The sequence below is a fragment of the Chelon labrosus genome, assembly GCF_963514085.1.
Source record: "Chelon labrosus genome assembly, chromosome: 6".
NCBI classification, from domain to species: Eukaryota; Metazoa; Chordata; class Actinopteri; order Mugiliformes; family Mugilidae; genus Chelon; species Chelon labrosus.
Genome location: NC_140342.1, coordinates 4,927,482 through 4,955,438, shown reverse-complemented (window position 1 = coordinate 4,955,438; position 27,957 = coordinate 4,927,482). Strand labels below are relative to the sequence as shown.

At 42.4% G+C, this 27,957-nt stretch overlaps 1 protein-coding gene across 1 annotated transcript in view; it reads left to right on the top strand.

Moving 5' to 3' along the window:
- The window catches only part of col15a1b (collagen, type XV, alpha 1b), a 33,990-nt gene extending 9,447 nt beyond the window's left edge, over positions 1 to 24,543 (top strand). The window contains exons 7-44 of the mRNA XM_084546703.1: positions 1,861 to 1,975; positions 2,134 to 2,174; positions 2,293 to 2,466; positions 2,595 to 2,621; positions 2,716 to 2,778; positions 2,909 to 2,986; positions 3,097 to 3,159; positions 3,249 to 3,401; positions 3,906 to 4,079; positions 6,044 to 6,097; positions 6,440 to 6,475; positions 6,643 to 6,780; positions 10,355 to 10,414; positions 10,509 to 10,544; positions 10,664 to 10,696; positions 10,990 to 11,052; positions 11,526 to 11,561; positions 11,679 to 11,762; positions 12,050 to 12,112; positions 12,601 to 12,636; positions 12,927 to 12,989; positions 13,125 to 13,214; positions 14,113 to 14,148; positions 14,304 to 14,357; positions 14,552 to 14,608; positions 15,120 to 15,179; positions 16,158 to 16,202; positions 17,353 to 17,434; positions 17,604 to 17,629; positions 19,779 to 19,877; positions 20,076 to 20,220; positions 20,316 to 20,365; positions 20,462 to 20,593; positions 20,772 to 20,870; positions 21,010 to 21,084; positions 21,239 to 21,436; positions 21,565 to 21,680; positions 22,984 to 24,543. Of these exons, the coding sequence (XP_084402829.1) occupies positions 1,861 to 1,975; positions 2,134 to 2,174; positions 2,293 to 2,466; positions 2,595 to 2,621; positions 2,716 to 2,778; positions 2,909 to 2,986; positions 3,097 to 3,159; positions 3,249 to 3,401; positions 3,906 to 4,079; positions 6,044 to 6,097; positions 6,440 to 6,475; positions 6,643 to 6,780; positions 10,355 to 10,414; positions 10,509 to 10,544; positions 10,664 to 10,696; positions 10,990 to 11,052; positions 11,526 to 11,561; positions 11,679 to 11,762; positions 12,050 to 12,112; positions 12,601 to 12,636; positions 12,927 to 12,989; positions 13,125 to 13,214; positions 14,113 to 14,148; positions 14,304 to 14,357; positions 14,552 to 14,608; positions 15,120 to 15,179; positions 16,158 to 16,202; positions 17,353 to 17,434; positions 17,604 to 17,629; positions 19,779 to 19,877; positions 20,076 to 20,220; positions 20,316 to 20,365; positions 20,462 to 20,593; positions 20,772 to 20,870; positions 21,010 to 21,084; positions 21,239 to 21,436; positions 21,565 to 21,680; positions 22,984 to 23,206 (3,177 nt within the window). The 3' untranslated portion in view covers positions 23,207 to 24,543. The remainder of the gene's footprint in view (positions 1 to 1,860; positions 1,976 to 2,133; positions 2,175 to 2,292; positions 2,467 to 2,594; positions 2,622 to 2,715; positions 2,779 to 2,908; positions 2,987 to 3,096; positions 3,160 to 3,248; positions 3,402 to 3,905; positions 4,080 to 6,043; positions 6,098 to 6,439; positions 6,476 to 6,642; positions 6,781 to 10,354; positions 10,415 to 10,508; positions 10,545 to 10,663; positions 10,697 to 10,989; positions 11,053 to 11,525; positions 11,562 to 11,678; positions 11,763 to 12,049; positions 12,113 to 12,600; positions 12,637 to 12,926; positions 12,990 to 13,124; positions 13,215 to 14,112; positions 14,149 to 14,303; positions 14,358 to 14,551; positions 14,609 to 15,119; positions 15,180 to 16,157; positions 16,203 to 17,352; positions 17,435 to 17,603; positions 17,630 to 19,778; positions 19,878 to 20,075; positions 20,221 to 20,315; positions 20,366 to 20,461; positions 20,594 to 20,771; positions 20,871 to 21,009; positions 21,085 to 21,238; positions 21,437 to 21,564; positions 21,681 to 22,983) is intronic.
- Positions 24,544 to 27,957: the final 3,414 nt, after the last annotated feature.

Genomic DNA, 27,957 nt, shown 5'->3' with positions numbered 1-27,957 from the left:
GGATAGGATATGGTGAAACGTGTGACGTAGGCCTCTCAATAGTTTTAACTGCTCCTCTTTTCAGTCATTGTATCAAATTCACCCCATAGTAGAGAAATGGCTGTAATTGGCCCACAACATTAAAACCACTGACAGGAGAAGTGAATAACATTGACCATCTTTGCTCCAACTTTTGGACCTGGCATTCATGTGAATGTTACCTAGACATGCACCGCCCACCTAGACCAGCCCAGGCACCCCCACCCCATAGCAATGACACTCCTTGATGGCAGCAGCCATCCCCAGCAGGATGCAGCCTGACACAGACACACACACAAATTCACTAGATCCCAAACTGATCAAGTATCTGTGGGATGATCCACAGATGCCCCTCCACTCAACCCACAGGACCTAGAGGCCCCCACCAACAACATTTTGTTACCAGACACCACAGGACACCCTCAGAAGGCCCATGTCCATTCTCTGATGAGTCACAACTGTTTTGGAGGCACAAGGGAGACCAACACAATATTAGGACATAATGTTTTGCCTGATTGGTGTATATAGTGTGTTTCTACTTATTGGTACTCATAGCACCTTACAGACACAATGACACATCTACCCATTTGGTCACACAGGCACACACATATTTACACATCAGTGCCAAGTACTTGAACTACAGCTCAGGGTTCAGTGTCTTGATCAAGGACACCAGGGCTTGAACTGCTAACCCTCTGGTTTGTGGACAACCTGCTCTACCTGCAGGGTGGAAGTCTGAATAGGAGGGGGCCAAAAAACACTTTTCTTTACAGTCAATGGACATTTTGTGCCAGAGCGGAGAGTGAAAAAATGACAGAAAATAACTAGTCTTTGAGGGTGCAAGTGTTTTCACTTGGGTCTGATGCTGAGTAGGATGCACTCCCGCCTTCTTATCATGAGGGCACCAAAACAACGCTCCTTATGTTGCTTGTATGTGTGAGCGCTTCAAGTGCTTCATTTTAGTTTTGGTACTTTTCCTTCATCCTCCCACAACCTGGAAGTCAGTCTGACACCAAACATTACAAAATCTACACAGACTTTGAAGCTTCAGCGGAAACTGTCCTTCAGAAGCTGAATAGCTGCTACCACATATTAATGTCTTGGTGGATGCTTTCTTGTCTGGTCTGGTCTGGACACATAGAGAAACAGTGCTGACGACATAGTATTATTTGTAGCTTAATTTGTTTCACATTGTGTTTTTCGGTGCACATATGATTTCAGCATTTTCACTTTCACAGTCACTGTGTTCACTCCTACCATTAATATGCAACTAAGGTGATTGGATAACAAGCTAAGTACTGATGTGATCTGATTACTCAAACCACATTTGGAGGTGGACTCAGTGTTTGTGACCACATTCTTTTTGCAGTCTGAGCACACATTGTGTCCTGGCCACACTGATGGACCACCTACACAACCGATCTCCTATGCTTAACTGGAGATTTGACTTGTTCACTTTTTTTAAATACTTTTTGCTTTGGAAAGTATGGGCGTACCTCAAATTATGCTCTGTGGCATGGACCACAGGTTGGGGGTGTTAGCCTGAAGGTCTGTGAGTTTGATTGGTGGACCCACCAAATCAAGACTCCTTGTAACTTTGGTCAAGAAATTTTAGTGAGCCACAAAAAGTCAAGAAAAATAAACATATCCATTAGTTAGGTGTTTTGATTTATTCCTTAAATCTGAATGAAAGAATTTGCTTAAAACTGCTTCATACTGTAACTTTTATCAAAAAAGTTTTAATAACTCTGACATTTAATAAGTCCAGTGATCTCAGGGGAGGATCCATTTTTATTTTGCAGATCAACTGACCTTCACTCTAATCTTTTTCATTTCTTATAGAGAGAGGACAGTGATCCTGTTAGAGCTCCACCTACTGAGGCTCCAGAGATGGAGCTTGAGGAGTATTCTGGTCACATGACTCCAACGGTAGCCACTGAAGGACTGCTAATAAGAGGTCAGATAGAACTGTTGCACTCAATGTCTGCCACAACATTTTTGTTTTTGTATATGTTTCTGGAAGTAAGTACAAATTATGTAAAATTATGCAAAGATGAAGTAATGGTATTACCGTAATACATATAACAAACCAAACCATATGTATGTTGTGTACAGAACCACATCAGACAGAGGAGCCAGGAGAGCGATCACCGGATGTAAGTTCAGACCCATTTCCCATCTCACTTTGTCTTTGCTATGCTGATGTCAGTGTTGGTCCAGTGTTGTCGTCTTAGTTTGTTTGTTTTCAATTAACAATTTCATTTGTACTTACAGGGTCATGTCAGGCCTGGGTCAAAAGGAGAGCGTGGTGATCCCGGACCGCCTGGACCACCCGGACGACCTGGACCTCCAGGTCACCGACTTGTAGATGGGGACACCAAACCGGGACCAATTGGACCACAGGGAACACCAGGAACCCCTGGAGTACCAGGGAAAGAGGGACAGAAGGTCAGTGTGTCAAGAAAAGAGAGCAAGAGAAGGAAAGAGAGTTGATGTTGCCCTGTTGATGAACATATGAGATAGAGGAGATCTTTTTGTGCCACTGACTTTCGTGCTCTCACTCTTTCTGTTCTCAGGGAAGCAAGGGAGATAAAGGAGACATGGTAAGTTAATTATACGTTTGTTGGATTTTTCATTGCTGCACTTTATATCACATGCATTAACATGATTGTCTTTTTTTTTTTTTTTTACCATCAGGGTCAGAGAGGTCCTCAGGGTTTTCCAGGTTTGAATGGAGAAGCTGGAAGTAAAGGAGAAAAGGTACAGATAAAGCACCATGTCAAATAAAAGATTCTTTATTCCAAATGTTGGTTTATACTATGATACCAAATGCACCATGAAATATGAACTTTCTATTCTTACCTCTTTCCTTTGTCTATCCCCTCTCCAGGGAGAACCAGGAGTTGGTTTTCCAGGGCCCCCAGGCCTTCCCGGCCCCCCAGGCCCTCCCAGATCACGCAGTGTACCTGTATGCAACATAGCTTATAGTAACACAATGTGTTTCAATTTTATTTTTGTGATGAAACGGCATGTAGCAAATGCAGATGAGAGTGAAACATGTCTATACCTGTGTTTTAGTATGGACCAGATGCCCTGGGTTCTGGCTTTGAAGACCTGGACAGTGATTCTGAACTTGTCAGGGTATGAGAAAGACTACCGAGACAGATAAACAGCAATAATCTGACATAATTTCATATGTGCAGTGGAAAATAAAATACTCTTTCCATCAGGGTCCTCCTGGTCCTCCAGGGCCTCCAGGACCTCCTGGGCTTCCTGGACCTCACCTGTCATCAACTGACACCAATGGAGAACACTCAGCTAGGTATGCTGGACCACCCGGTGCACCTGGCAGAGACGGACTTCCAGGCAAACATGGAGGACCAGTAAGTTTGCTTTCAGTTTATGCCCAGATACATTTTGACCTGATAACTTGGTGTTTCTTTTTTCATAGTTAACAATGCAACTGTTAACAACAGTGCTAATTCAAAAGAATTAAAAGCACTGAGTACTCATGAGTACTCAAGTGTATTCATGTTGTGTCTAATGTCTTATTTTGCTCACATCTTTAGGGTTTCTGTATTTCTCTCATTATTTCTGTTGTAATTGAGTATAGTTTTTTCTTTTTAAACTTTCTAGCCTCTGTTATAATTTTATATAGCTTCCTTCTTGATCTAGTAAATCTTTTTTTTGTTTATTTTCCAATCAAAATGCACCTTTAGTCTATTGAATCAAATTGTTGTGATTTTTATTTGTGTGTGTCTTAGCCAATGACGTATCTGTCCTTTATCCTCTGTCCTCTGTCCCCTCACGTCACTCCATTTTTGATTTTTACAATTTCCTCCATCTTCCATTCCTTCCATCTCTCCCAAATCTCTGCTCTGTTTCAGATGTTTGAGGATTGGTTTAGTGGTTCTGGGTCTGAGGGTTCAGGTTTGAGCTCAGAGTTATCCTCTGTCCTCAGCTCAGACTTCGGCTCAGACTTCGGATCTGGTTTCAGTTCTGGTTCGGGCTCTGGCTCTGGCTCTGGGCTTGACTTCGGGTCTGCTTGGGGTTCAGGCGAGGTATAGCTGCTGCCCTGGTTTGCCAGGGAAGCCGGCAAAACGATAAAAGGCAGAACTGCAGTCATAAGCCAGAGTATCGAGGCAGCAGTACTGGTCAATGACAAGACAATGTTGTCAAGCATTTGTCCATGATATAAGAGGTACAGCAGAGATAAAGAGCAACCTCAGCTCACTGCCCCAATGCTCTGGCAACGACTGAACATTATCTCCAACCATGTTGTCTTAACTGCAGGCTGCTGTGTCAGGCATCACTGCTTTCTTTGCTTTGATAATCCCTAAGGTTGCTGCTTCTGGTGTGCTTAAAAAATATCAGAGCTTTGGTTTGTTAATTTTCAGTTCAAAATTTGTCACCAACAGTGAAATATTTCAATCCAAACCTTGATCAGAGTAGCTTATTCAGGTCTAAATGACTGGTAGGGAGTTGGGGTTTATATAGAAACATCTGTGGTTGTAGCCCATTTGAAACTCGCATCACTAGTCACTTAGCACCAGTCCCTTAGAACTGAAGGAGCTACTTTGATGAGTGGTGAAACGTCTTCAAGAAACTCTACAAGTCTAGTTGCCCTTGTTTAAGCTTGGGTTTTGGATATGCCATGTCCTGGATAACTGAGAACCTTCACAGACATCTCACCGTGAAGTTGCACTCTACACAATGATAAGTAGCTGAACTGAAAATTACCACAAACTTACTGTGTACCCATTTAACCTCAGCTGCTTCGGGCTTCTTTCATCCAACATGGTACTCTCTGCCTTTTACACGGGTCGGTTTTATTTTCTCTTTTAGTAAATGTTGCTGTATATTGGCTCTTCTCAGTTGATGTACCAAGGCATACTGATGAGCATTTTATGACTTTATGTTGAATGCATATGATCTAAGACTAGAAATATAAGGCCTCCATGGTTCGCAGAGGTATCCAATTTTGTCATTCTGAAAATTAACATTTTTATGTTAGTCTTAAGAGTATCACTAGATAGTCAATAATAATAATAATAATAATAATAATACATTTTATTTTTAGGCGCCTTTGAGGACACTCCAGGTCACCATACAAAATTGTTACAAATAAAATCAATATCAATGAGATTAGCAACCTAGCATCCTAGCTCAACCTAGGATCAAAAATAAAAATTCAGTGGTTGCTTATTAAAAAATTAAAGCAATAAAACATTTTATATTAGTATTAACTACACACTGTTTCATCTGCAACTGACAATTTCCACATGTCCCAAGCAGTTGCTGTATTAAAGGCTTTTGAATGATGGCGCTTCTAAGGCATTAGGATTCATTACATTATGAACGAAATATCCTATATGAGCTGGATGAACAAACATTGTGAGGTCACACCAGTAGTTTCAATAGTCAGCTAGTGCTCTTCTCTAGTGATACATGCATCAGCAGTAAATAATTCAGTGTGCCTTGGAAGTCACTGTTTTGCAGAAACATCATCTCTGGACCCTTACTCTGTTTGAGTTAACACAGAAACAATGCTGCTGGTTTTTTTTCCTGGTACTGCTTGGTTAAAGGAATACATTGAATTTTTCACTAGTTCAGCTTTCTGGTTAAGTGGTGGGACAATGAAATCATCCTCGCCTCTGTGGTTGTTGACACTGCTGCTTCAATCTACATTTAGCTGACAGACCGTAAGCAGCCAGAATGGTCTTGATGTTGGCGCTAAATGAGATATACATGAATTTATTTATATGCAGCAAGTTTTGAGTGACAGAACAACTTAGGCTTGGATGATATTATCACTTAAGGAATCTGACTAATGAGCCAGTTTCCCAAAAATTTGATTATTCCTTTAAAGCGACCGACCAACTGTCACCTTTAGACAGTTGGTCCCTGTTGAAATGACTGAAGTGTCAACAGAACAGTACATTTCCATACTGGCATACCTTCTGTGACTTATCACTTCTTTATTTCTCTACACTTTGCGTGTGTCTGTCTGTATTTGTCCGTCCAGGGTCCGGCAGGAAAAGATGGCACTCCAGGTCTACCTGGAACTGTGGGACAGAAGGTATGATCAAGAGAGACTGTGTCCTGGGCTGAGAGCTCATTAGACTATATCAGAGTGTTATAGACTATCATTTGATGGTGATGTGGTGCAGCGCCAGGGATGATGCTGATGTTCACAGAAAAGAAAGTGATCCTATCTGTAATTATCAGTCTGCTGAACAGTTTTTGATTTACCACATCTGGGCATCACTGGACTAGCCAAGTGACTATGGCTTTTGGCTCCCTAATGTATAATTCTAATTACAAGTGATTTTAAAGTAGATCAACTAGCCTTCTAGAAAAATTCGAGACTAAAAGTATATTATGAACATACAGCAGAAATAATACTTATTTTCATCCTCAGGGTGACCAAGGGATACCTGGATCACCTGGACCAAAGGTAATTTTTACTATTGAAAATGGAGTTAGTTAGTTGCTTCAAGGTGCATCAAGTTCCATCAAGGGCGCATCGTATGCTTTCTCACAAATAAACACATTTCCATTTTAATTTGAAAAACATGATCATAGTTTAGGGGTTTGCTAATAGGACTCTGTTTGTCCCTGCAGGGTGAATGTGGGTCGGGAGGTACATCAGGATCCCAAGGACCTCGTGGACCTAATGGTCGACCAGGAAAGAGAGGCCCAGTAGGTCCCCCAGGACCCCCAGGACCCCCTGGAACTTCGGGAACCAAGTTCTTTGTAGAGGTGAACTTATGACAAACACCTTCCACTTCACTGTTGCAGTGGATAAAGAATGAGAGTAATCACCTTTCTGTGAATGTCTTTGGCCTATATTTCTCACCTGTGGTTCGGGCCCAGTGTTCGTTGGTTAGTCAAGCAGATGGGTGGATTCTGCTCAGGGTTTCTTCCTGTTTAAAGGGATTTTTTTCCTTGCCCCAGTGGCCTTAGTGCTTTCCCTGGGGGTTTCAGGTTCTGGGTTCTATAAAGCATCTTGAGACAATTTAAATTATTTGTGCTCACTACTCAACAACTCCCTGCACCCTCCAGACAATTTCCCCCCACACCTCTAGTGTGTTGAACAATGTAACTCACTCGTGAAGTTTTTCAATGCTAAATTTGAAAATGTCCATCAGCAACTGGTCTCTCACATCTCCTACAATACATTCCTTCCTGTTTCCCCACCCTCTTCCTTTCGACGTTCTCTAATTTCCATTTTCCCTCTGTTGCTGATGTATCAGAACTCATCACAAAAATCTAAACCATCCACCTGTCAACTCGACCCCCTTTCGACACCCCTCCCTGTCTTCTCTGATCACCACCATCATCCACTCCTCCCTCACCTCTGGTTCAGTCCCACCATCTCTCAAATGTGCTGCAGTAACTCAGATTCTTAAGAAACCTGGTTCAGACCGCAGCAATTTCAATAACCTACAGCCTACTTCCTCTCTAAAATCCCAGAAAAAACTGTTGCATCCCAACTTCACTCTCATCTACCCAACAATAACCTTTATGAACAGTTCCAGTCCGGTTTCTGTCCCCATCACAGCACTGAAACAGCTTTACTTATAAAAACCAATAACCTCCTCCTAGCAGCAGACTCTGGACTCTTTATCTATTCTCATCCTCCTTGACCTGACCGCAGCTTTTGCTCCCCAGTCATCTCCCATCTCCTCTGGTGTACCACAAGGTTCTGTCCTCGGTCCAGTCCTCTTTATCACTGTATTTAATACATAAATACAATATTCACTTTCATTGCTATGCAGACGACAAACAGCTCTACCATTCCTCCAACCCCACTGTTACGCCCCTCTGTTTCCTCCATTGGCTGTGCAAGTCTTTGGCTTGTGCTTAATCGTCTTAACCAGCCACACCTGAGAAGACCAAATAAAGGGCCTTGTTGAAGAAGCCTGGGAGGATCACTTCAGCTGCTGAGGCTCGCTATGTCAGACCTGGTGTCTGTGTGTCTTTGTTTTAAATTAAATAAACCCTTATTTTTCTAACTCCGTCATTTGTCTCCACTTTATGTTGCGCCTCTCGAGCCGGGTCGTAACATAAATGGGGGCTCGTCCGGGATAATTTTGGACTTTTTTTTTGTGGAGACTGAATGCCGGAGTTCTTTTTTTCTTAGGGTGAGAATTGGGGTTATTTGAAGCCTCGTTTGCAGTTGATCTTTTTTTCTTGGACTTTAGTAGAAGAGTCAAGCTAATGTTGCCAAGTGAAGTAAATTTAAATGGTTTAGAACTTGCCTGGTGTAGAGAGCCTCCGGGTGTTGGTGTGACCATCACCACTTTATTATTTTTTGGGCGGGAACCCTGGGGTGGCCCCTGGCGTGCCCGGGAAAGCCGACGAAGACTAGCTGAGGTCTAGTTATTTAGAATTTCAGCCTGTTAGGTAGAGAGGAAACCAGGTAAGTTCTAGAACGGGTTAACTGAGAGCAAGAACCTCTAATTTGGTGGCACGTGATAGAATTTGGTGGTCTTCATTTTTATAGTGTTCTTTGTTGGGACGGTGATATTTTGGATGAGCTCATGGGAGGATTTATGTGTGACCATGCCCACTGTATGAACATCAGCAAAAACAGGTGCTTTGTTTTGTGTGTGTGTGACCTTTAGTTCTGTAGGGAAGTCGGCCCAATTTAGGTGGCTACCATTGTGTTGTTACTAGCTGGGTGAAGGCAGTAACTTTGTGTGGTGTGGTGCCACATTCGTTGTGGGTGCGACTTTTCCATGTGTTTGGTCACTTGGATTCATTGACTTCAATTGGTGTGTTTGACCATTAGGCTGTGGTGAGGACAGTTCACTGTGTTGTGATTACTTGTTGCTAACCTTTGTCCAAGGTAGTAACTTGGTTTAAGTAATCATTTGGTTTGTGGCTGTTCTGTTGTGTGGGTCACACGTTTTGTATCTGGTGTCAATGTTGTGTCATGTGTAAAGGCATCAATTTTTGCATGTCTTGGGAGATGGGGCATGATCGCAGAGGGGCTTTGTTCATTTTCAGGGCTCCTGGAGGATCCCTTTTGAGGGTGGAGGTGTTACGCCCCTCTGTTTCCTCCATTGGCTGTGCAAGTCTTTGGCTTGTGCTTAATCGTCTTAACCAGCCACACCTGAGAAGACCAAATAAAGGGCCTTGTTGAAGAAGCCTGGGAGGATCACTTCAGCTGCTGAGGCTCGCTATGTCAGACCTGGTGTCTGTGTGTCTTTGTTTTAAATTAAATAAACCCTTATTTTTCTAACTCCGTCATTTGTCTCCACTTTATGTTGCGCCTCTCGAGCCGGGTCGTAACACCCACCTCAACCCTACCTCCCACCTCTCTCTGTGACTGCCTCCAGGAAATCAAGACTTGGTTCTCCTCCAACTTTCTCAAACTCAACAGTGACAAAACTGAGGTTTTCCTCATTGGTTCCAAAGCCAACAGTTTCACCATCACCATAGACGACTCCTCCGTCTCCGTCTCCCCTCACGTCAAGAGTCTGAGTGTCGTCCTCGACAGCACTCTGTCTTTCCACACTCACATTCATAACGTTACCCGGTCTGCATATTTCTATCAGCGCAATATCACCGCCATCCTGGTCTATTCCCTCATCAGCTCGGACCTAGATTATTGCAACTCACTTGTCACTGGTCTTGCCCTCAAGCTCCTCTGTAAATTACAACTCGTTCAAAATTCTGCAGCCCGGATTATCACCAGGACTCCTCCTTCTCATCACATCACCCCTGTTCTCCAGAAGCTTGGCTCTCTATCACACACCGCATCATCTATAAAATCCTCCTACTAACTTTCAAAGCCCTCCACAACCTCACCCCTCCTTACCCGACTGAACTCCACATCAACACACCCAGACGGACTCTCAGATCATCATCATCGTCCATCAGCTTCATCATCCCTCCAGCCCACATGTCCACTATGGGGTCCAGAGCCTAAAGCCGATCCGCCCCCCGCCTCTGAATTCCCTTCCACCCAACATTCGTAACATTGACACATTGACTATTTTTAAATCCCATCTCAAAACCCATTTGTTCCTGCAAGCCTACCCACCCTTACTGTCACTCTCTCCAGATTTTTTTAACCAAATCTTTTATCTTTTTATCTTATCTTTTCAGTGTCTTATACTTGTATTTTATTTTTTTAATGCTTTTGATGTCTGTTATGCATTTTAAACCCAGTCTTAGTTTGTACGGTGTCCTTGGGTGTTTTGAAAGGTGCCTATAAATAAAATGTATTATTATTATTATTATTATTATATAAATACATTTGTATTGAATACAATTGAATTAAATTGTATTACACATCTCAGTTCAAGGTGTAATTTGTTTTCAGGATATGGAGGGATCTGGAAAGAATGACATGCTTATTGGAACTGGAGTCAGAGGCCCACAGGTCAGTGTGAGAGAGCGTATGTGCTTACATACCCTATATCCTGTATGTAGCAGTAGTATTACATAGTAAATGTTTATTGTTTTGTATCTTCCAGGGTATCCCTGGCCTACCTGGCCCACCGGGACCACGGGTAAGCTATTTCTGAACCTCATTATGTTTGCAGAAAGTGGCTGGAAGTGAGTTTTAACAGCTAACAATACTAGACCCTCATGATTTCTCCTTCTTACTTGGCACTTGTGTGATGTGTAGGGTGAGGATGGAGCCCCTGGACTCTCCGTCAAGGTAAGTTAATTTTGAAAAGACACCACTTTTACTTCTTTGTCATACAAGATATTCTCTTCCCGCATTTTCAGTCCTCAGTGTTTGGAGGCCAACACATATTAAATATAAATATTTCTGTGTTACTTACACCTTCTTGTATTGTATCCCTGTGCTGACATGGTATTGAAATTCCTTGATAAGAACTTCCTACCACTGATGAAAAAATTTAACTCTGAACTGCATAGTTTGTATGCTGGTCCAGGTAACAATGTTACAATGGAATCACCTCCACTCTATTCTACGTCTAACTGCAGGGTGAACCAGGGGACCCAGGACTACCGGGTATACAGGGTCCTGCTGGACTACCAGGTCCCAGGGTAAGTATCAGGTTTGAGATCAGAGAGTGGAGCATTAATCAGGGTTGTCTTCAGTCATTTTACTCGGTGTTAAAACAGCATTTAACCCAAATTCATCACAGTGCTCAAAATAATTGTGGACGGGGGGAATTGGGCTGGCTTCCACGCTAGGTGGAAATTAAAATATAGAGCGAAAAAAGTGTAAAATACTTAATGAAGTGGCCAGAAAGACAACATTAAATGAAAACTTATCACTGTAAGAACTGTCACTGCTGCGTCTGTGACATGTTTTCACTTCTAGAAAGAAGTAGTAGGTTACAATCTAACTAGCTAACTAGAACAGACACCATGTCAAATATGCTAAAATATGAAACTGATATATTAGTACATAATATCTCAAAAAGTTATCATTCAGATCTCTTTCAAGTATGATGGTTTCTAGATAATGATTACTGGTGTACATTCATCACTATTTCATTTCTTTTTACAAACAGGGTGCCAAAGGAGATAAAGGCAGTCCAGGACTCAAGGTAGGGTTGCTAAACAAAACAATCCATATTACTTTCTGTCCCTGCCTCCTATTGCTTCCAGATACTGTGTTTCTGTTCTGATAAAGAACTAAATATTCTGCATTACGTGTCTTGTAGGGTGATCAAGGTGCTGATGGACTCAGTATACCAGGACCACCCGGGCCTCCTGGACTTCCTGGACCTGGCATTAACCTAGAAGATGTACGCACACACACACACACATTCATGCATGATATTCAACTTCATTTTATGAATAATTATAATATAGGTTTGATGCTGACTAGGAAACAAAGTAAGAAACAGATTTTTTTATAGCTGTGCAACATAACACCAACCAATCAAGTCCTTGGTAACACACTATTAAGCGGGACACAGCTGTAATATTGACAGAAGGGTCAGCTGGGTGGAGATTCTGCTTTTTATGAACCTTTAAACATGCCAGCAGTGCTCGGACTTACTCGTTATATGTCCTGATGTTCTGTCTGCAGTTCCTCAATGCCACAGGAGGTTTCCTCAACTTCACAGAGATCCGAGGAGCACCTGGGCCCATGGTGCGTAGCTTTCAGCAGTTAATTTAAAGTGACAAAGGGTGTTTAAAGCTGCTGAAATGTCTTCTGCTGCCTCTCTATATTTCCGCTAATCCCAGGAGGATGACACCTGTGACATACATTTTCAATGAAACGTGCATTTAAGTTACAAAACACAGGATTTGCTTTATAGTATGTGTAGTTTGAAAACAGCATTATTTATTATTTGCTACTAACAGCAAATAGCTGATTCTACCATTCAGCCATTGAGAATACTGCTATTTTGTGAATGTGAATTTTTGTCCTTTGGAGTTCAGTTCTTATTGTGTTAGCTGTTGAATCCTCTGGTCTCCTCCTCCTGGCATACTACAGGACTGCCATTACAGTTTTGAATTGCTGCAGTTGCATGTCGTGTCTCACCTATTGCCTTTGCTTGCATGTGTGCTTATGTCTGTGTCTGCGTGCATGTGTATGCATATATGTGTGTGTGTGTGTTTGTCTGCGCATTGCAGGGCCCTGAAGGCTTGCCTGGCAGAGCTGGATTTCCAGTAAGAGCACTTTGCTACGCCACTTTATGCCTGTGTTATCTGACTGAGAAAATAGAAATCTGGATGTAAATGTGTAACTGAATATTTTGAAATCTTTGAAAGCATTGTAATACTTCTTTTATTTTGATTCTGCTTTCTTTGGGCTAAATGGGGTAGGTACTTAAAAGCATGTGTAGATTACTGCCACCTTTTAGGTTACTTGATAAGAATTTAATAATTCAATTTACAGTTTTATGGCCATTTTTGTCAAACTGTTCAACACTGCCTGAAAGTGTTTCATCCTTCCCTAGGGCCCCAGGGGACCAAAGGGAGAAACAGGCCCTTCAGGCATCCAAGGACCAGGAGGGCTTAAGGTGAGATCAAGTCACAGCTGTACAGTACAACGTGCATGTCAGTAAATATCATGCATATGTCTTTAAAACATTTGTTTTTGTTAGCAAAAATAATTCAGATACATGTTATTAATTTATGTTCATTCATTCTAACAGGGAGAAAAGGGAGAACCAGGGGTGACTATTGCTGCAGATGGATCTCTCTTGCCAGCTCCGAGAGGCCCTCAAGGGCCAAAAGGCATAAAGGTATTGGTTTTGCTGTTCACGTTAGTTTTTTTCTGCTTGGATACTTTTGGACCTGGCATTCATGTGGATGTTACATCCCCAGCAGGATGCAGCCTGACATAGGCGCACACACAAGAACGGTTTAGAAACAACTGAAAAAAACATGAAGAACAGCACAAGGTGTTGACCTGGCCTCCAAATTCACTAGATCCCAAACTGATCAAGTATCTGTGGGATGATCCACAGAGGCCCCTCCCCTCAACCCATAGGACCCAAAGGCCCCCACTAACAACATTCTGTTGCCAGACACGACAGGACACCCTTAGAAGGCCCATGTCCATTCTCTGATGAGTCACAACTGTTTTGGAGTCACAAGGGAGACCTACACAATATTAGGAACGTGGTCATGATGTTATGCCAGATCAGTGTAAGATTCTAGTATGAACCGGTCCTGCCATTAAAGTGGAAAACAAGTGATGCTCGATCAAGCCTATTCTAAAATGGGGAGGTGATTTTGCCAAGACGGTTTGAGTCATTAGCTGGTAATTTCCTACAATAGCCTTACAAACACAGGTGTAAGGTTGTACCTATTAAGATACAACCCCCTCCCTCCCCCCGTGTACTCCACATCCTTGTACATAGGTGTTATCTTAAATTATGACGCCACTGTAGCAGATGTCTTCCATGCTCACTGAGTGACTCCTGTCATTGCAGATTGACAGCACAACTGTTGATATAGAGTGGACGTAAATGTTGAATGAAAGACTGTTCAGAATAAGGTTGAATTGGAGACACAACAGTGATTAGTGATTATATGAGGCTTTGTTAAAATGGGAATAATTCATCTGTTATTCCAGAGAAAAAACAGAAATCCATTGCCTCATCACACATTTTGCTTTACTGCTTTGTATTCTCACAGGGCGACCGTGGTTACACAGGAGCTGCTGGACTGATGGTGAGTTAATATTAAACAGAACAATAATATGTAAAAACATTGCACAAATCTTTTGTTCGCTTCGTAAGGGAAAGTGATTGGGACCTTAATAGCCATTCATATCTCACACTTAACACTGATTTGCACATTGCATAATGTGTGGTTGTCTATTTCAGGGCCCAATAGGACCTCCCGGAGAAAAGGGAGAATGTGGCATCCCAGGGCGTCCGGTGTGTATTATTTTATTTGATCATGCTGTAAATTATACTTTCTTTCGTCTTTCACAGATGTTTGTTTTAGCAACTAGCAAATCTGTTGATTCATTCGCCGCCTTCTTTAAAAGTGACTTATAATTGTCTAAGGTTGTATCACAAACTATGCATCGTATTTTAACAGAGAACAAATACATTTTCCCTTTTTGTAGGGGAGACCTGGTTTGTTTGGGAAGAAAGGTGACAAAGGAGACTCTGTTGGCCTACCGGTAAGAAGAAAGAGGCAAAGGAGGGAACACACAGAGCATCATTCTCCGATAATTAGATAAGATTCATGGTTTGACAATAGGACTGGAGTCTACTATATATAGTTTACAGAATTAAGTGCGTAAAAATACATTACTAACGGAGCAAAAGCTCTCAGAAAATCCTGTGTGACCGCTAGCTGGTGAATACAGCTGCAGATCTACCAACCAGATATCCCCCGGGTGTTGTAGAAAGTAAATAAAAAAATAAATAAACAGTGAATATTCAGCTTATATTTATAAGATGAGCACAAACACAATATGAAATGAATGCTAATGTTTCTCCACATCTGCTGGATGGGTAAATATGATACAGCGCAATAACATGCTCATCAACATATGCCTTTGATTGTGTATTCTCTACATGCTTTCCTCCATAAATGAAACAGAGCACGCTACATTAACCAAGGATTTAGCTTTTCCTGTGCACAATAAATATTCTTACCCACTTTCTTTTTTTCTCTCTCCGTCTCAGGGACCTCCAGGTCCTCCCGGTCCGCCTGGACTTCCAGGAAGAATCCTCGGACTGAACGGAGTAAGTAAAAGTTAGGAATGCGCAATGTACCAGTGGCTGATTTTCTTAGCGGACAAACAACTTATTTCTTGTTAATAAAACTTCTGTCGGTACTTAGCTCCGACAATACAGCACCACTCAAGAGTTGATTCTGAATGATGATTTCTGTGTGTCTGGGCTAGGGCTCTCACAGAGAGTGGACCAGGACTGCAAAGTAGAGAAAATAAAGCAGATTTTAAGTGTTTTACTCCAGTTGATGTCAATAACTAGAACTGATTAGGTACGGAATCCTGGAGTCACTGATTGCTGTTACTTCAACACCATATCCAATCACAACCAGCATTTTCTCTGTCTGAGCCTGTATATGTATGTGAAAGTCCATAATATGTGCCCTGATAAGACCTGTCTATGCATTGTGCTGTGTTAACTGAGTCTAAGCTACAGTAGTTTAGGGCCAATTTATTCCACAATTAACTACACAACCAAAGCGGTGTAGAAATCTGGTCTGTACCTTCAGACCAGATCATCTGCAAATGTGAGGTGTCTTCAGATTTTAACTGCTTGCAGACTCATCCAGTTCTGTCCCCATTAATATGAAACATACTGCTTAGGATTTCAAATTTGGTTGATGACATCTGTACTTTCACAACAGCCAGTTAAAGCCAGTGTTGACCATGTAACACCAAACAGCCTTCTGCTTATGCGCTTTTGCCTTTACTTAAGTTAAAGTACCAATACAACAATATCAGCCCCCTCATTAAACGCTTTACTCGAGTACAGTAGAAAGTACTGGACGAGCTGTAAGTGTGTATGGTGTAGAATTAACAGCATTTGATGAGTCCAGATGAGTAACGGCGATCTAAAGCTCACAAGATGTAGCTGTCTTGGATTACAAACCAATTTAGCAACAGCGTTCACAATTTTCAGTTTACGAACATCTACAGATTTTGACCATGACTCTTTTCAAGTGATCACGCTGCTCTCCTTTGAATCTCAAAGACGGTGTTCCCTGTGCGCCCCAGACCGCACTGCAAAAAGGGACAAGTAAGTCTGAGCGGGACCACCTGACTGGTCCGTTTCAGTTGGGAAGTGGATCATCGGGTGGTTCTGTTGGTGTGTGGGTGTCCCAGCATGGCAGTTCTCTGGTCTGGGCTACAAACAGTACCCATTCCTCCCCCGCCCCCTGTTTTCCCCCCATCTCTCTCTTTGTTCTCCTAATGGTGCTGGCCTCATTTCATCAGGCTTTAACATTTGTCCCGTGTGCAGCATGTGTCCAGTTTACTAGTAGCTGGAAGAAAATCATAGTTCTAACTTATTTCTATCCCACCAGTAATCTAAACATCAATCAGTGCATCTAGGTCCATTTACACCGAGATTTTCTGTGCATTTGTAAGAAACTATCTAACGACTCTGGACAAATGTTGATGCCTGGTGTTATAGGGGGTTGGAGTTTCAATTCTGCTTTCCTCATCTGCTCTTTTCCTCCTCATGGTCTCAAGAAGAAGAAGCTTAGTGTGTGCAGATCAGAGTTGGTTCAAAGTGACGTTTCAGCTCAGTCAGTTTAACAAAGAAAACTGTTTTCACAATATTATTTTTGACATCTCTGATCTGACTAATAAGGCTTCTGTACAGGCCCTTCTTTCCAGGTGCTGGGTGTGTGGGTTCTGTTATTTGAACATGGTGGGCAGAGACACCATGATGACTGCTTGGCTAAGGACCAATAAACCTGTGATTAAGAACAAAAAAGGGATTATGCAGTAACAGTGCATAACGTACTCCAGGGGTTTAGTGTGAGCTTCCACTTCAACTCAAAGTTGTCAAGTTGGGGTGAGATGAGGGGCCTCCAGAAAGCCTATGATGCTAACTTACTCTAAAACATCCCCTGTGCAAAACTAGGAACAGCCTAAAATCACCATAATTTCATTAATCCTTGTATTTCAACCATAATAGCTGGGTGAGGGCTGCACGTGCTGCTGCCTAAAGCATGCATCCGTTGTATTTAACTGTGTTTTTCTTGTGTTTTTATCCTTGACATCATTGTCTTTAATTACCATCCGAGTTTTTACTGTGTTTAATAAGTTTAACAACACATACATCTCTATGCTGAGGCGCATGTTCTGTTAACTGCTCGTTCACGTGTGCACGCCTGCCGTCAGAAAAGTTCCGTTAATTGAGCGTGCATGTGTGTGTGTAGGAGTCACCGAGGAGGAGAGATTCAGTTGGACCCAAAGGAGACAAAGGAGATGAAGGACTACCTGGAGAGCCAGGGACACCTGGTGAGACCCTGAACAACAAGCGTGCCTCATTTACTACCACTCACTTTCTCTCTCACCTAATTCAAGCCTTCGTGTTCAATTTAAATTGACAAAAAAATGAGTTTTATAATGGTAAAAACGCTATCATAATTATTGCAAGTCATTTATGCTGTGACGTTTTGCTTCTCAGCTCCCCGCTTTCCAGACGGAATAGTGGTGAGTATTGATTTTTTTTACACATCGTAAATATATATAAGTTTACAGGTGTAGACTAAAATGGTAATTGAAGAACTGTCAGATCTGCATCAGACGGAGCATCTGAAATCTGAACGAGTACTGGTGATGGTGTGAGGTTTTAGGTTTTCACAATAAAAGGTAGGACCCAAAACAGGAAACATCAGGAAAACCAAACTAGATTAGAGACAATGTTCAAAACTCAACCTTCTCAAAACCGTGACACATACAGATTCAAACCTTGATGTTATACTGCATTCTCACCTCCAGCATCAGCCTAGCAGCAGGCAGGCATTCAGTAGAAAAGCTCTAAGAAACCCTCCCAAGTAACAGACAGACAAAACTGACAACTGGAGTCTGAGCACAGTAGCAGACACAGGCCAGATATTTACTTCACTGGTGGAGAACAAAACTGAGCTAAAAAGGTAGAATGAATATTAGACTTGTTGAGTAACTGGATACATCGATCAGCCACCACAACATTAAAACCACTGACAGGGGAAATAAATAACATTGACCATCTTGTGACAATTCAGTGTTCTGCTGGGAAGCTTCTGGACCTGGCATTCATGTTGATGTTACTTAGGGTGTATTCACACCTGCCTTGTTTAGTTCGATTAAAACGAACTCAAGTTCGTTTCCTTGCTTGGTTCGGACCTTTTTGACTGGTGTGAATACAATCACTCGAACTGTGGTGCGGACCAAACAAGCGGACCGAGACCCAGCTGAGGAGGTGGTCTCGGAGCGGTTCCTACCGAACCCTGGAGCGGTTCCTTTATGGTGTGAAAGCAGCCCGACCTCGATCCGACCCAAGTTGCAAAAATCTACCTTTTTGGATTTGACGAGCTCCCGTAGTTTTCGCGCATCTATCAAGAAGCGTCTGTGTGTCTGTCTGTCTGTGGCACGCATATCTCGCGAACCGTTAGCCCGATTGATTTGAAACTGGGCAGGTGTCTCGCTACGGGCACGAAGATGTGCACTGCTAAGTTTGACGTTGTTTGGATAAGAAATGTAAAATATATCGGTAAAATAGATTTTCTCCGCTCTAATATTTCCAGTTGCCTGATGACAGTTCTAAATTATTGCGCTGGCTCAAACGCTAGATGGTAACCATGGCAACGGAGACTCAACGTTATTTTACAGTTTACAGACAAAACATGAGTGATTTGATCATCTATCTATAAATCAAGAATTTCTTTTAACTTATTTGGTGAGTTTGTGTCTGTCTGTCTGTGGCACGCTGATTTGAAACTGGGCAGGTGTCTTTGTGGGGAGGAGACATGGGTCACGACAATGGTCACAACTGAAAAATCTTCTTCAGCTCCCACTATAGGAATACATACTTCCGACGGGCACTGCACTAGTTATGGGAAATGTAGGATAGCCCAGTGACACACACAACAGAGAGAGACACGTGAAGCAAACAAACGCAGGTAGGTTAGGTAGAGATGAGCCGTGGCTTAACCGAGCTCTGAGGAGACACGCTGCCTCCTAGATATCTGGGCAGATGTCCAGATATCTCAAATGCTGGAGAAAACACATAAAAATGCAGAAGTATATAAGATTTTTAGTAAACAAATGAGAGAGAGGGGATTCCAGCGCTCAGTTTATAAACCATATTGCTAGCATAATAACAAGTAGACCTACAGTACGCAAAGTCTCCATTGTAGCCTATTTACGTGGGACATTTGGCTTCCTTCTTTACCCCGCCTATACGTTTACCAGCCAATGGCTGAACGACCTTAGCACATGTGTTTTTGTTTATAAATTCTGGTCCGGTTGCAATTAATCACAGTGTGAAAGCGAACCGCACTAAAAAAAAAAAAAAAAAAAAAAAAAAAATTGGTCCGGACCAAAGCAAGTGAACTAACGGACCTTCCTGGTGTGAATACGCCCTTAGACATGTACCACCCACCTAGACCAGCCTGATTGGTGTAAAAACTCATTGCTCTATGTAACTTGTCAACTCTTTTAACAACCATCATGGCAGCACTTACAACTTTCCATGGTATCGTGATATACCAGAGGTGGTAAACCAGCTGTAAAAATGTGACTTGCATTCATTTTACAATGAAATGGCCTTGTTTTTCAATAAGAGTCTGGCTGATCCTTCTCTTGGTGGCTCCCTCAGGGTGCTAGAGGTGATCAAGGATACAAAGGTGAGAAGGGAGAAAAGGGTGACGCAGGCCTGCCTGGTTCTCCAGGACTGCCAGGGAGATCAGGACTGGTGGTGAGTTAAGCTACCTCATGTACTCAAAATACAGAATTTGCATGTAATTGTTGATCGTAAGACTATTCTCCTATTGTATGTTGATTGATGAATATTTCTGAGAGTGTTCATGGGTGCACCAGAGAAGAGAAATATGCAAAGTAAATACCTCTTTTTTTAAGACGCAGTATATTCAATTCAGTGTGTTTGTTCCTGTAGGGACCAAAGGGTGAGTCCGTTGTTGGGCCCCAGGGTCCCGTAGGTTCTCCTGGCCAGCCTGGAGCTCCTGGGTATGGACGACCTGGACCCCGTGGCCCGCCCGGCCCTGCTGGACCTCCAGGACTTGTATCTGCATATGGAACAAGTATGTGTTTGTTAGAGAGAGATTAAGGAGTAGTTAGTGGAGTCTGGTACTGTCGGTTGTATCAGTTAAATGTAATTTCTATGTGCTGTCATCAGCTATTCCCGGTCCTCCTGGTCCTCCGGGTCCACCAGGCTCTGCCAACCTGGTAAGAGACTTCCCACAACAAAATGAATGTTCAATCAGATAACTTTTCAAAATATCACGAAGGTTCAGAACTGATGCTGTGATGGTGTGTGTCCAGGTGGCCACGTACAAGACATTTAACGCTCTCACCAGAGATTCACTGCGCACTGCAGAGGGAACCTTGGCCTATGTGTCTGAGAGGGGAGGGGAGCTGTACATCAGAGCACGCAACGGCTGGCGCAAGATCCAGGTGTTTGTATCAGAATCAGATATATATTGTATTTCTGTATTCTCCTCTCTGGGTTTCACCAGTACTATAGCAACTGCCAATTAGTAGATGTCAACATCAACAATAATCCTTTATTTAAATCAAATAAGACCCATATTTGACACCACTTGTCGTGTATGTGTGTTTGTGTATTTTCCAGCTGGGAGAGTTGATCCATCCTGGACCCTCCTCATCGGAGTCATCTCAAGCCCTCAGCAGACCTGGAGACAGGAGTAGACCACACAGGCCCAGCAGCCAGGTTCAAACACACTTACACGCTCAGCAGGAAACTGCGATAGGTCCAAATGGATGTTGGGAAACACATTTATCCCTTTAATTCAGGATTAACTCTTAAAAAAATATAAAGGACCACATTAATTGTAGTTTTTACTGAACAGGAGCTGCAGGACAGCACTAGAGCCTATCAGCCCAGCTATAACTTGCTACCACAGACCTTCAACGGCGTACCTGGGGTGAGTGTAAAAAGCGCACCTGCACCCTTGCACGCATGCATTGTAAACTCTGTACCAGACGGTCGCTAACTTTATGCCTGTGAGGCATGCATGACTTGATGTCAGATGTGTGACGAATCATGTCTCCTGATCTCTGTGTTTTTCTCTCTTTTAGCTCCACCTGGTAGCCCTGAACGCCCCACTCAAAGGAGACATGCGTGGCATCCGTGGAGCGGACTTCCAGTGCTACCAGCAGGCTCGTTCCATGGGGCTCACGACTACCTACAGGGCCTTCCTGTCCTCACACCTCCAGGACCTGGCAACAATTGTGAGGAAGACCGACCGCAACGACATGCCCGTGGTTAACCTGAGGGTGAGGACAGATATACAGTTTTCAGTGTTTTGCATTAGAACGTGTAACTGCCCTGGTTTAAAGATACACTTCATAACTGATGACATGTTTACAGCTGCTTTAATTCTGTCCCTTTCCCCGGGTGTCAGGGTGAGGTGCTGTTCAGCAGCTGGATGTCCATCTTCTCTGGGAATGGAGGCATATACGACACATCCATACCCATCTACTCCTTCGACGGACGGAACGTGATGACAGACTCGGCGTGGTGAGTGGCCTTGAGCAAGTGGGGCAAGATACTTGTGTGCAAGGAAATGAAAGTCAGACCTCCAAAACGAGGATGGTATGAGTTCCACTTGAATTAAACTGTGTATACAACTTTATTGTATACACAGCCCATAAACTCCATGTTCACATGGGCAGTGCTTCTGCAGGTAGTTGTAGCTGGCTCCAAGCTTGCCAAAACATTGTTACAGCCCTGAAAGTATAAAAATCTCTTAAATATAAAGTAGACCCAGGTGATATAAAGCCCATAGAGTCTTTCCTATTTCTGGTCTGGGTTGTGGCAGCTTTGGCATTTCCCAACACTTCAGCAGTTCTTTCTCTCCAAGACTGAACCTAACTTTTCACTTGTGCCATGCAATAGGTACACAGCCCAAGTGAAGAAGGATCCAATAGTCATTGCACTGCACAGCAAGTAATAAATGACATAAAACAAGAATATATAGCTTTGGTTCTTGGGTTCTGAGTTCAAATTTAGTCATGTCATTTGGGCTAACTTAGGTTTTCATACAGCAGGAATGTACCAGGTTGTAGTCTCAGCTTACAGCTATTTGGAGATATACGCGATTTATAGTACAGTGTCAATTTGACAGTGCAGCTACTGTGTCGCCCTGGTCCCTATGCAGGACCCTACACGGCGCGAACTGTAGCATCTGTGATTGGACCGAAATGCATTTACATGTTCACATGACTTAGCACAGCACAGAAAGTTGTTCAGATGTCTTCTCTCTGCTCTGTGCTGCAGTGATTTTAGTGAAACTAACAGTTAATCTACATTAATTTTGAGTCACTCAGTTCCACTTGTCATTGTGTGAAGTGCAGAGTGGAACTCAACACAGCTGGCCAGTCGCTGCCTAGTTTTTCGGTGGTGTAATTACATAACAATACGGACACACTGGCGCACTGGTATAAGCGCTTTCAACGGTGTAACACCCAACGCATGTTGAGTACAGTACTGTAAATCAAGCTTTCAAGTGCTTTCTCAGAGTAGGCCATAGCATATAGCTTGGAAGCCAGACAAACTTCCCCCGATAAATTTTTTTTGTGGCGGTTTTGTCAAAAAACATCGAAGTACGTCAACACTTCCAATGATAATGATAATGTTGTGAGGAAGTATTCTGATTCAGAAAGAAAAGTTAGTTCTAGGACGGGCTTGACTTTAAACTTTTTATCCCAAACTTTTCAGTTTCCATTCTCTCTTTTAAATATCATGTCTCCAGCTCTCCTCTTACCTCTCATTCTCCTTTAGCACTAAGGCGCCCACTAAGTCTCTTCGTCTCTCCCCGCAGGCCAGAGAAGATGGTGTGGCACGGCTCCAGCGTCGTGGGCAGCCGCCTGACCGCCAACTACTGTGAGGCGTGGAGGACGGCCGACATGGCGGTGACGGGCCAGGCCGCCATGCTGCAAACGGGGCGAATGTTAGGACAGCACGCCCGCTCCTGCTCCAGCCACTACGTAGTGCTGTGCATAGAGAACACGTACGTGGGGGAAAGGCATCAAAGGAGGACCTGAGGAGAGACGCGTAATCACACATCATGCAGGCGTGCTGAAAGTAGAAAAAATGTGACACGTGAACGGGAAACACATGCAGGCACATACACATACTGATGATATGTCAGTGATTGTACTACAGCTCTCACATGCAAACATGCTAAAATAAAATACTCACACATTAACATGCACATGCAGGAAGAATGAAGGACACATGAACACGCATTAAAGTTCCTTTCACTTTGTTCTGGTTCCATGTTCAGTTCTCACTTGAATCCAGGTGTGCTTCAACAACTGACCTTGTTATCAAGCACGTTTCAGCTTTAGGCATCTTTAGTCACCATAAACACAGCAGGTCATCACAGAGAACTAACATAACCAGGTTGTTTTTTTTGTTTTGCACCGTGTGCTTGTCACAGTTGTAGATTTTCTTTCTGTTCCAGACAATAGTGGGGATATATACTGTATGCTTAGAAGTAAATGAGTCAAATCTTCACTGGTTTGGTCCAATAAGACACTGTCATTTTTAGTAACACTACTATGTATTTTTTATTTTTGTGGAACAGAATGAATTCCAACCTTAATTCCCATATCACATAAGTGATATAGTTCAGAACCTTGTGCGTAGGGTTGTGTGTACCGTTCACATTTGAGCAGTACGTGGCACCTTTCTCCTGTACTTTACTCTCTGTAATTACAAAAATCTAATAAGCCCAGACTTCATTTGAACAATACTTATGTTACACCTAGCGAATTGAAACCTCTAACTACTTAAATAGAAGTGTCACAGCAGAGCTGGTCACTACTACAGTGCAAGCCTGGAGAAGCCAGTCTTAGTCTGGTAACACACCATTGAGATACCATTATGGGGCGTGTTTCGACAAACAGAGAAAAGAATACCTCTGAATGCAATTGATAGTCCTACAACCAGTCAGACTTAACTCTTAACTCTATGGCATTCAGATGAAATGCATGACTACGTCACCACATAACACCCACCCATACGATTTGACTGGCCTGGCAGAACTTTGCAGCAGCATAATCAGTTTCTAACGGTGGGGTTCCAAACCAGCTTTCCGCCAGAAAATTTGTTCTTTGGCACATTGTAGTTCAGTCGGCACCCTTAAAACGAGTGAATTCGGTCTCCAATCCTTCTTGTGCATCAAGGCTTGCTACTAGGTTATGTCAAATCAAATTATTATATATAAGTGATTTCAGAGATTTTTTTTATGTCAATATTCAGTATTTTTGTCATCATCAACAAATCCAAAAGTGTTAGGTTGTCTATCAATATCCCATCTGTAGCATCCCAGCCATACTGAACAGATGTAGAGCTTTAAATTCAAACCAGGCCACAGATATACAGTATACACATATGTTATGGGGGGAAAAAGTGGGTTAGTGATGTTCCTAAAACAGCACTGTAGTTTCTAGTGAACTTTACTGAAATAGAAGAAAACTATGTTTTTGTTGCGGACTATTTTTCCACAGGTGGATTAATCCACATTTGGTGCTTTGATCATGTGCAGCAGCAGCAGCAGCATGGTGTATGTGGATAGAGAATTAAAGCACAGTGTGTTCATTGGTATGAAAGAATGTGTCACCCGGTGCAAGAGTCTCATTATCTGGTGTGGTTTAGTCATTTTCTGGACATAAATACACACTGTCCACAAGTAACGAGATACTTCCTAGACTTTTTATTTGTGTGACTAGAGCGTCCGTTTCTAACTGAAATATCTTCACCACAACATCACCTACATTTATTTTCCAGCCACTAAAAAGACAAAAAGGCTGTTTACCACTAAGATCTTCTCTCCGATTGTTGTATCCACTCATATTAAACCAATATTGATTGGTATTTTGATAAAATGAAATAAAATAAAAAAGGTTTCCGACATAGCGCAGCTTTCTTAGGCTACAAATAGGCGAGTGCACAGGTAATATTGAAAGCCTAACTCTTAGTCGTGGTTTGGCGCCCCCTGCTGGAAACCACCAGCTTTATATACGTCGTTTATCAAAGATCGTATTTTCAAATTAAAGTTAAATTGAGGATAATACCCTTTTCTTTGCTGAACTTCAATGATCTGAACTACTTTCACCATTAACATGTCTGCATTATAACGTTTATAGTTACAATCAATGTGTGATTTTTTTATTAATTTATACTGTAGCGGGCCCTAGAGTGAAAACATAGTGAGATCACATCCAGATTTGAATGAAGTCAGAACATGTGTATATGTATTTGTGTGTGTTTGTGTGTTGTCATTGTCCAGATGTTTCTGTCTTTTTTTTTTTTTTTACTTGTAGATGTAGGTTTTGTAAGAGGCACACTAAATGACAGAGGTTTTCCTCTCCCACGCTTTGATTGAGATGTAGTTCCACTGCTGCGCCTGTAAAGATGTCCGTTAGTTTCTCCAATGTCTGACGTTTCGGTTCAAAAAAACACTTGAGCTTCTGAACAAAAAGGAGGTTTGTACTGACTCACTGGTGCTCACTGAATAAAATGTCCTATTTTGTGTCTTTTTTTTTTAAAGCGGCGTCTTCTTCAGTGTCTTCCACTGTGAGTTTCACATTCTCAGTAGGAAATTAAACATTAAACAAGGCTGAGGAAAATAGAGTAGGCACAATTATTAAGAATATTTCATCAACTTTTCTACAATAACTCTTCTCAAAGTGACACAAGGTCTGAAATAAGTTGGATGGACACAAGAAATATAAGAAATGACATTTGGATCTTCAAGCTTATCTTTGTACGCAAAGTCTGTTCAGTTTTATATGAGCCACTTTGCTCTTTACAAAGGTTGAGAGTCAACAATATTAGATGTTTGTTTGTTAGTTTCTCTGGTGTCGCACATTAGGACCAGGACCTTAAAAGCATATTTTGCCGATGCTTCTCACATGTAAACCTGAGACGGTGTAAAGAAAAAAAAAAGCAACACATTCTTACTTTTACAATTGAAAAGTTGTACACACGAGCAATAAAAAGCGCATTTGGTCTGTTCAGAGTACTCACAGGTTTCACTGCTACGGCCCCGCTTGATCTTATATGACCACTAGCTTAACTGGCTAGTGGATTTTAGCGAAGATGTTACTGAAGCAGCATACAGATTTGCCCTGCTTGACAACACTGAGGATGAGTGATGAGGATGTCTGGAAGAAATCAAACGTGTGTTGGCCGGCCCCTGGTGGCAAAAAAGTGACTGAGCCTGTGACCCACTGGTGAAATTATACGGAAAACTTTGCATTCACAGGCCAGGACCTTAGAAGAAACCGGTGTCTGTGGAGACATTCCCGCCAAAATGACAAACAAACAAAGTTAGGCCCCCATTCAGACCTTGTATTAACATCCAACCTGAGTGATTGGATCACTACTTTCCAGCGTAAAGTACAGGTGTGAACACACTCGGGACGCACTGAGGATACATTTGAGTGAACTGATCTCAGATCACATTTTAAGGTTATCATTTGAGCGCATTCCTTTGACCCAACGTGTCACGGGTCTCATTAAAGACCGCCGCCCTCAGCAGGGGTGCTCTTGCGTAAGTAGTTTTGCGTCATTCATTAAGAAACAAACAACACAACCTCTAGTATGATCACCTTAAAAGGAAAAAGCATCTAAAGTGATGTCTGTGCATTAGCAATGAGTCTTTTAAAATATTCTGTCGTTGTAGCTGTTAAAAACTAATGAAAATACACTATATTGCCAAAAGTATTCACTCACCCATCCTTCTTCATTCATCTTCTGTAACCGCTTATTCCTGTTAAGGGTCGCGGGGTCTGCTGGAGCCTATCCCAGCTGTCATCAGGCGAGAGGCGGGGTCACTCACCCATCCAAATAATTGAATTCAGGTGTTCCAATCACTTCCATGTCCACAGGTGTATAAAATCATGGAGACTGCTTCTACTAACATTTGTGAAAGAATGGGTTACTCAGGCAGTGTTGGGCATGTTACATTTAAAAGTAATTAGTTATAGTTACTAGTTACTTCTCCCAACAAGTACCTGAATTAGTAACTGAATTACTCCACTATAAAAGTAACTAGTTACCAGGGAAAGTAACTATTGCGTTTCTTTCCATTGTGATAGTTTTAATGCTGAATGAGCAACACCCCTTTGTAATCCACGTTATAAACATTAGCCTCTATAAAATCTGTTGGACATCGTGTTAAAACATGATAAATAAACAAGACATTACACTTGGAAATTCTCACGCTGGATTCTGTACCTGATATAAAGCGATCGCTACACAAGCCAAATCCGTTTCTCGAGGGATCCCACCGCTCCGTTTTGTGAGTTTTATAGCAGTAGGCTAATCCACATCTGCTGTCTTGTGGGATCTTTCCTTTAAAACGATTTCCCCTTTGCTTGTCCCCGACTATTCTGGCATCCTGGGGCACAACAGTTGTAGACCATTTTTGGATGTAACTGGTACAAGGTCAAGTTAGTTAATTGGTCGTAGTTGTCAACCGAGTAGTCATTAGCAAAGTGCCCCTTCCTGCCAATATGGCGGTGTTGTCATTGCTGGAGCAGGGTGACGTCAGCTACCGGAGCTCTATTAGTTGCTTCACCACATTCAAATGTCGGTAACGGTAACGGCGTTGTAACGATGGAAATAGTAATTAGTTAATTACTCGTTACATGAAAAAAAAATAACGCGGTTATTATTCCCATCACTGCTCTCAGGAGCTCAGTAAATTCCGGTGTGGTACTGTGTAGTAGTGTAAAACCCGGATCTTTTGAGGGATTCGGATCAGTCTGAGTCACTCACTTGT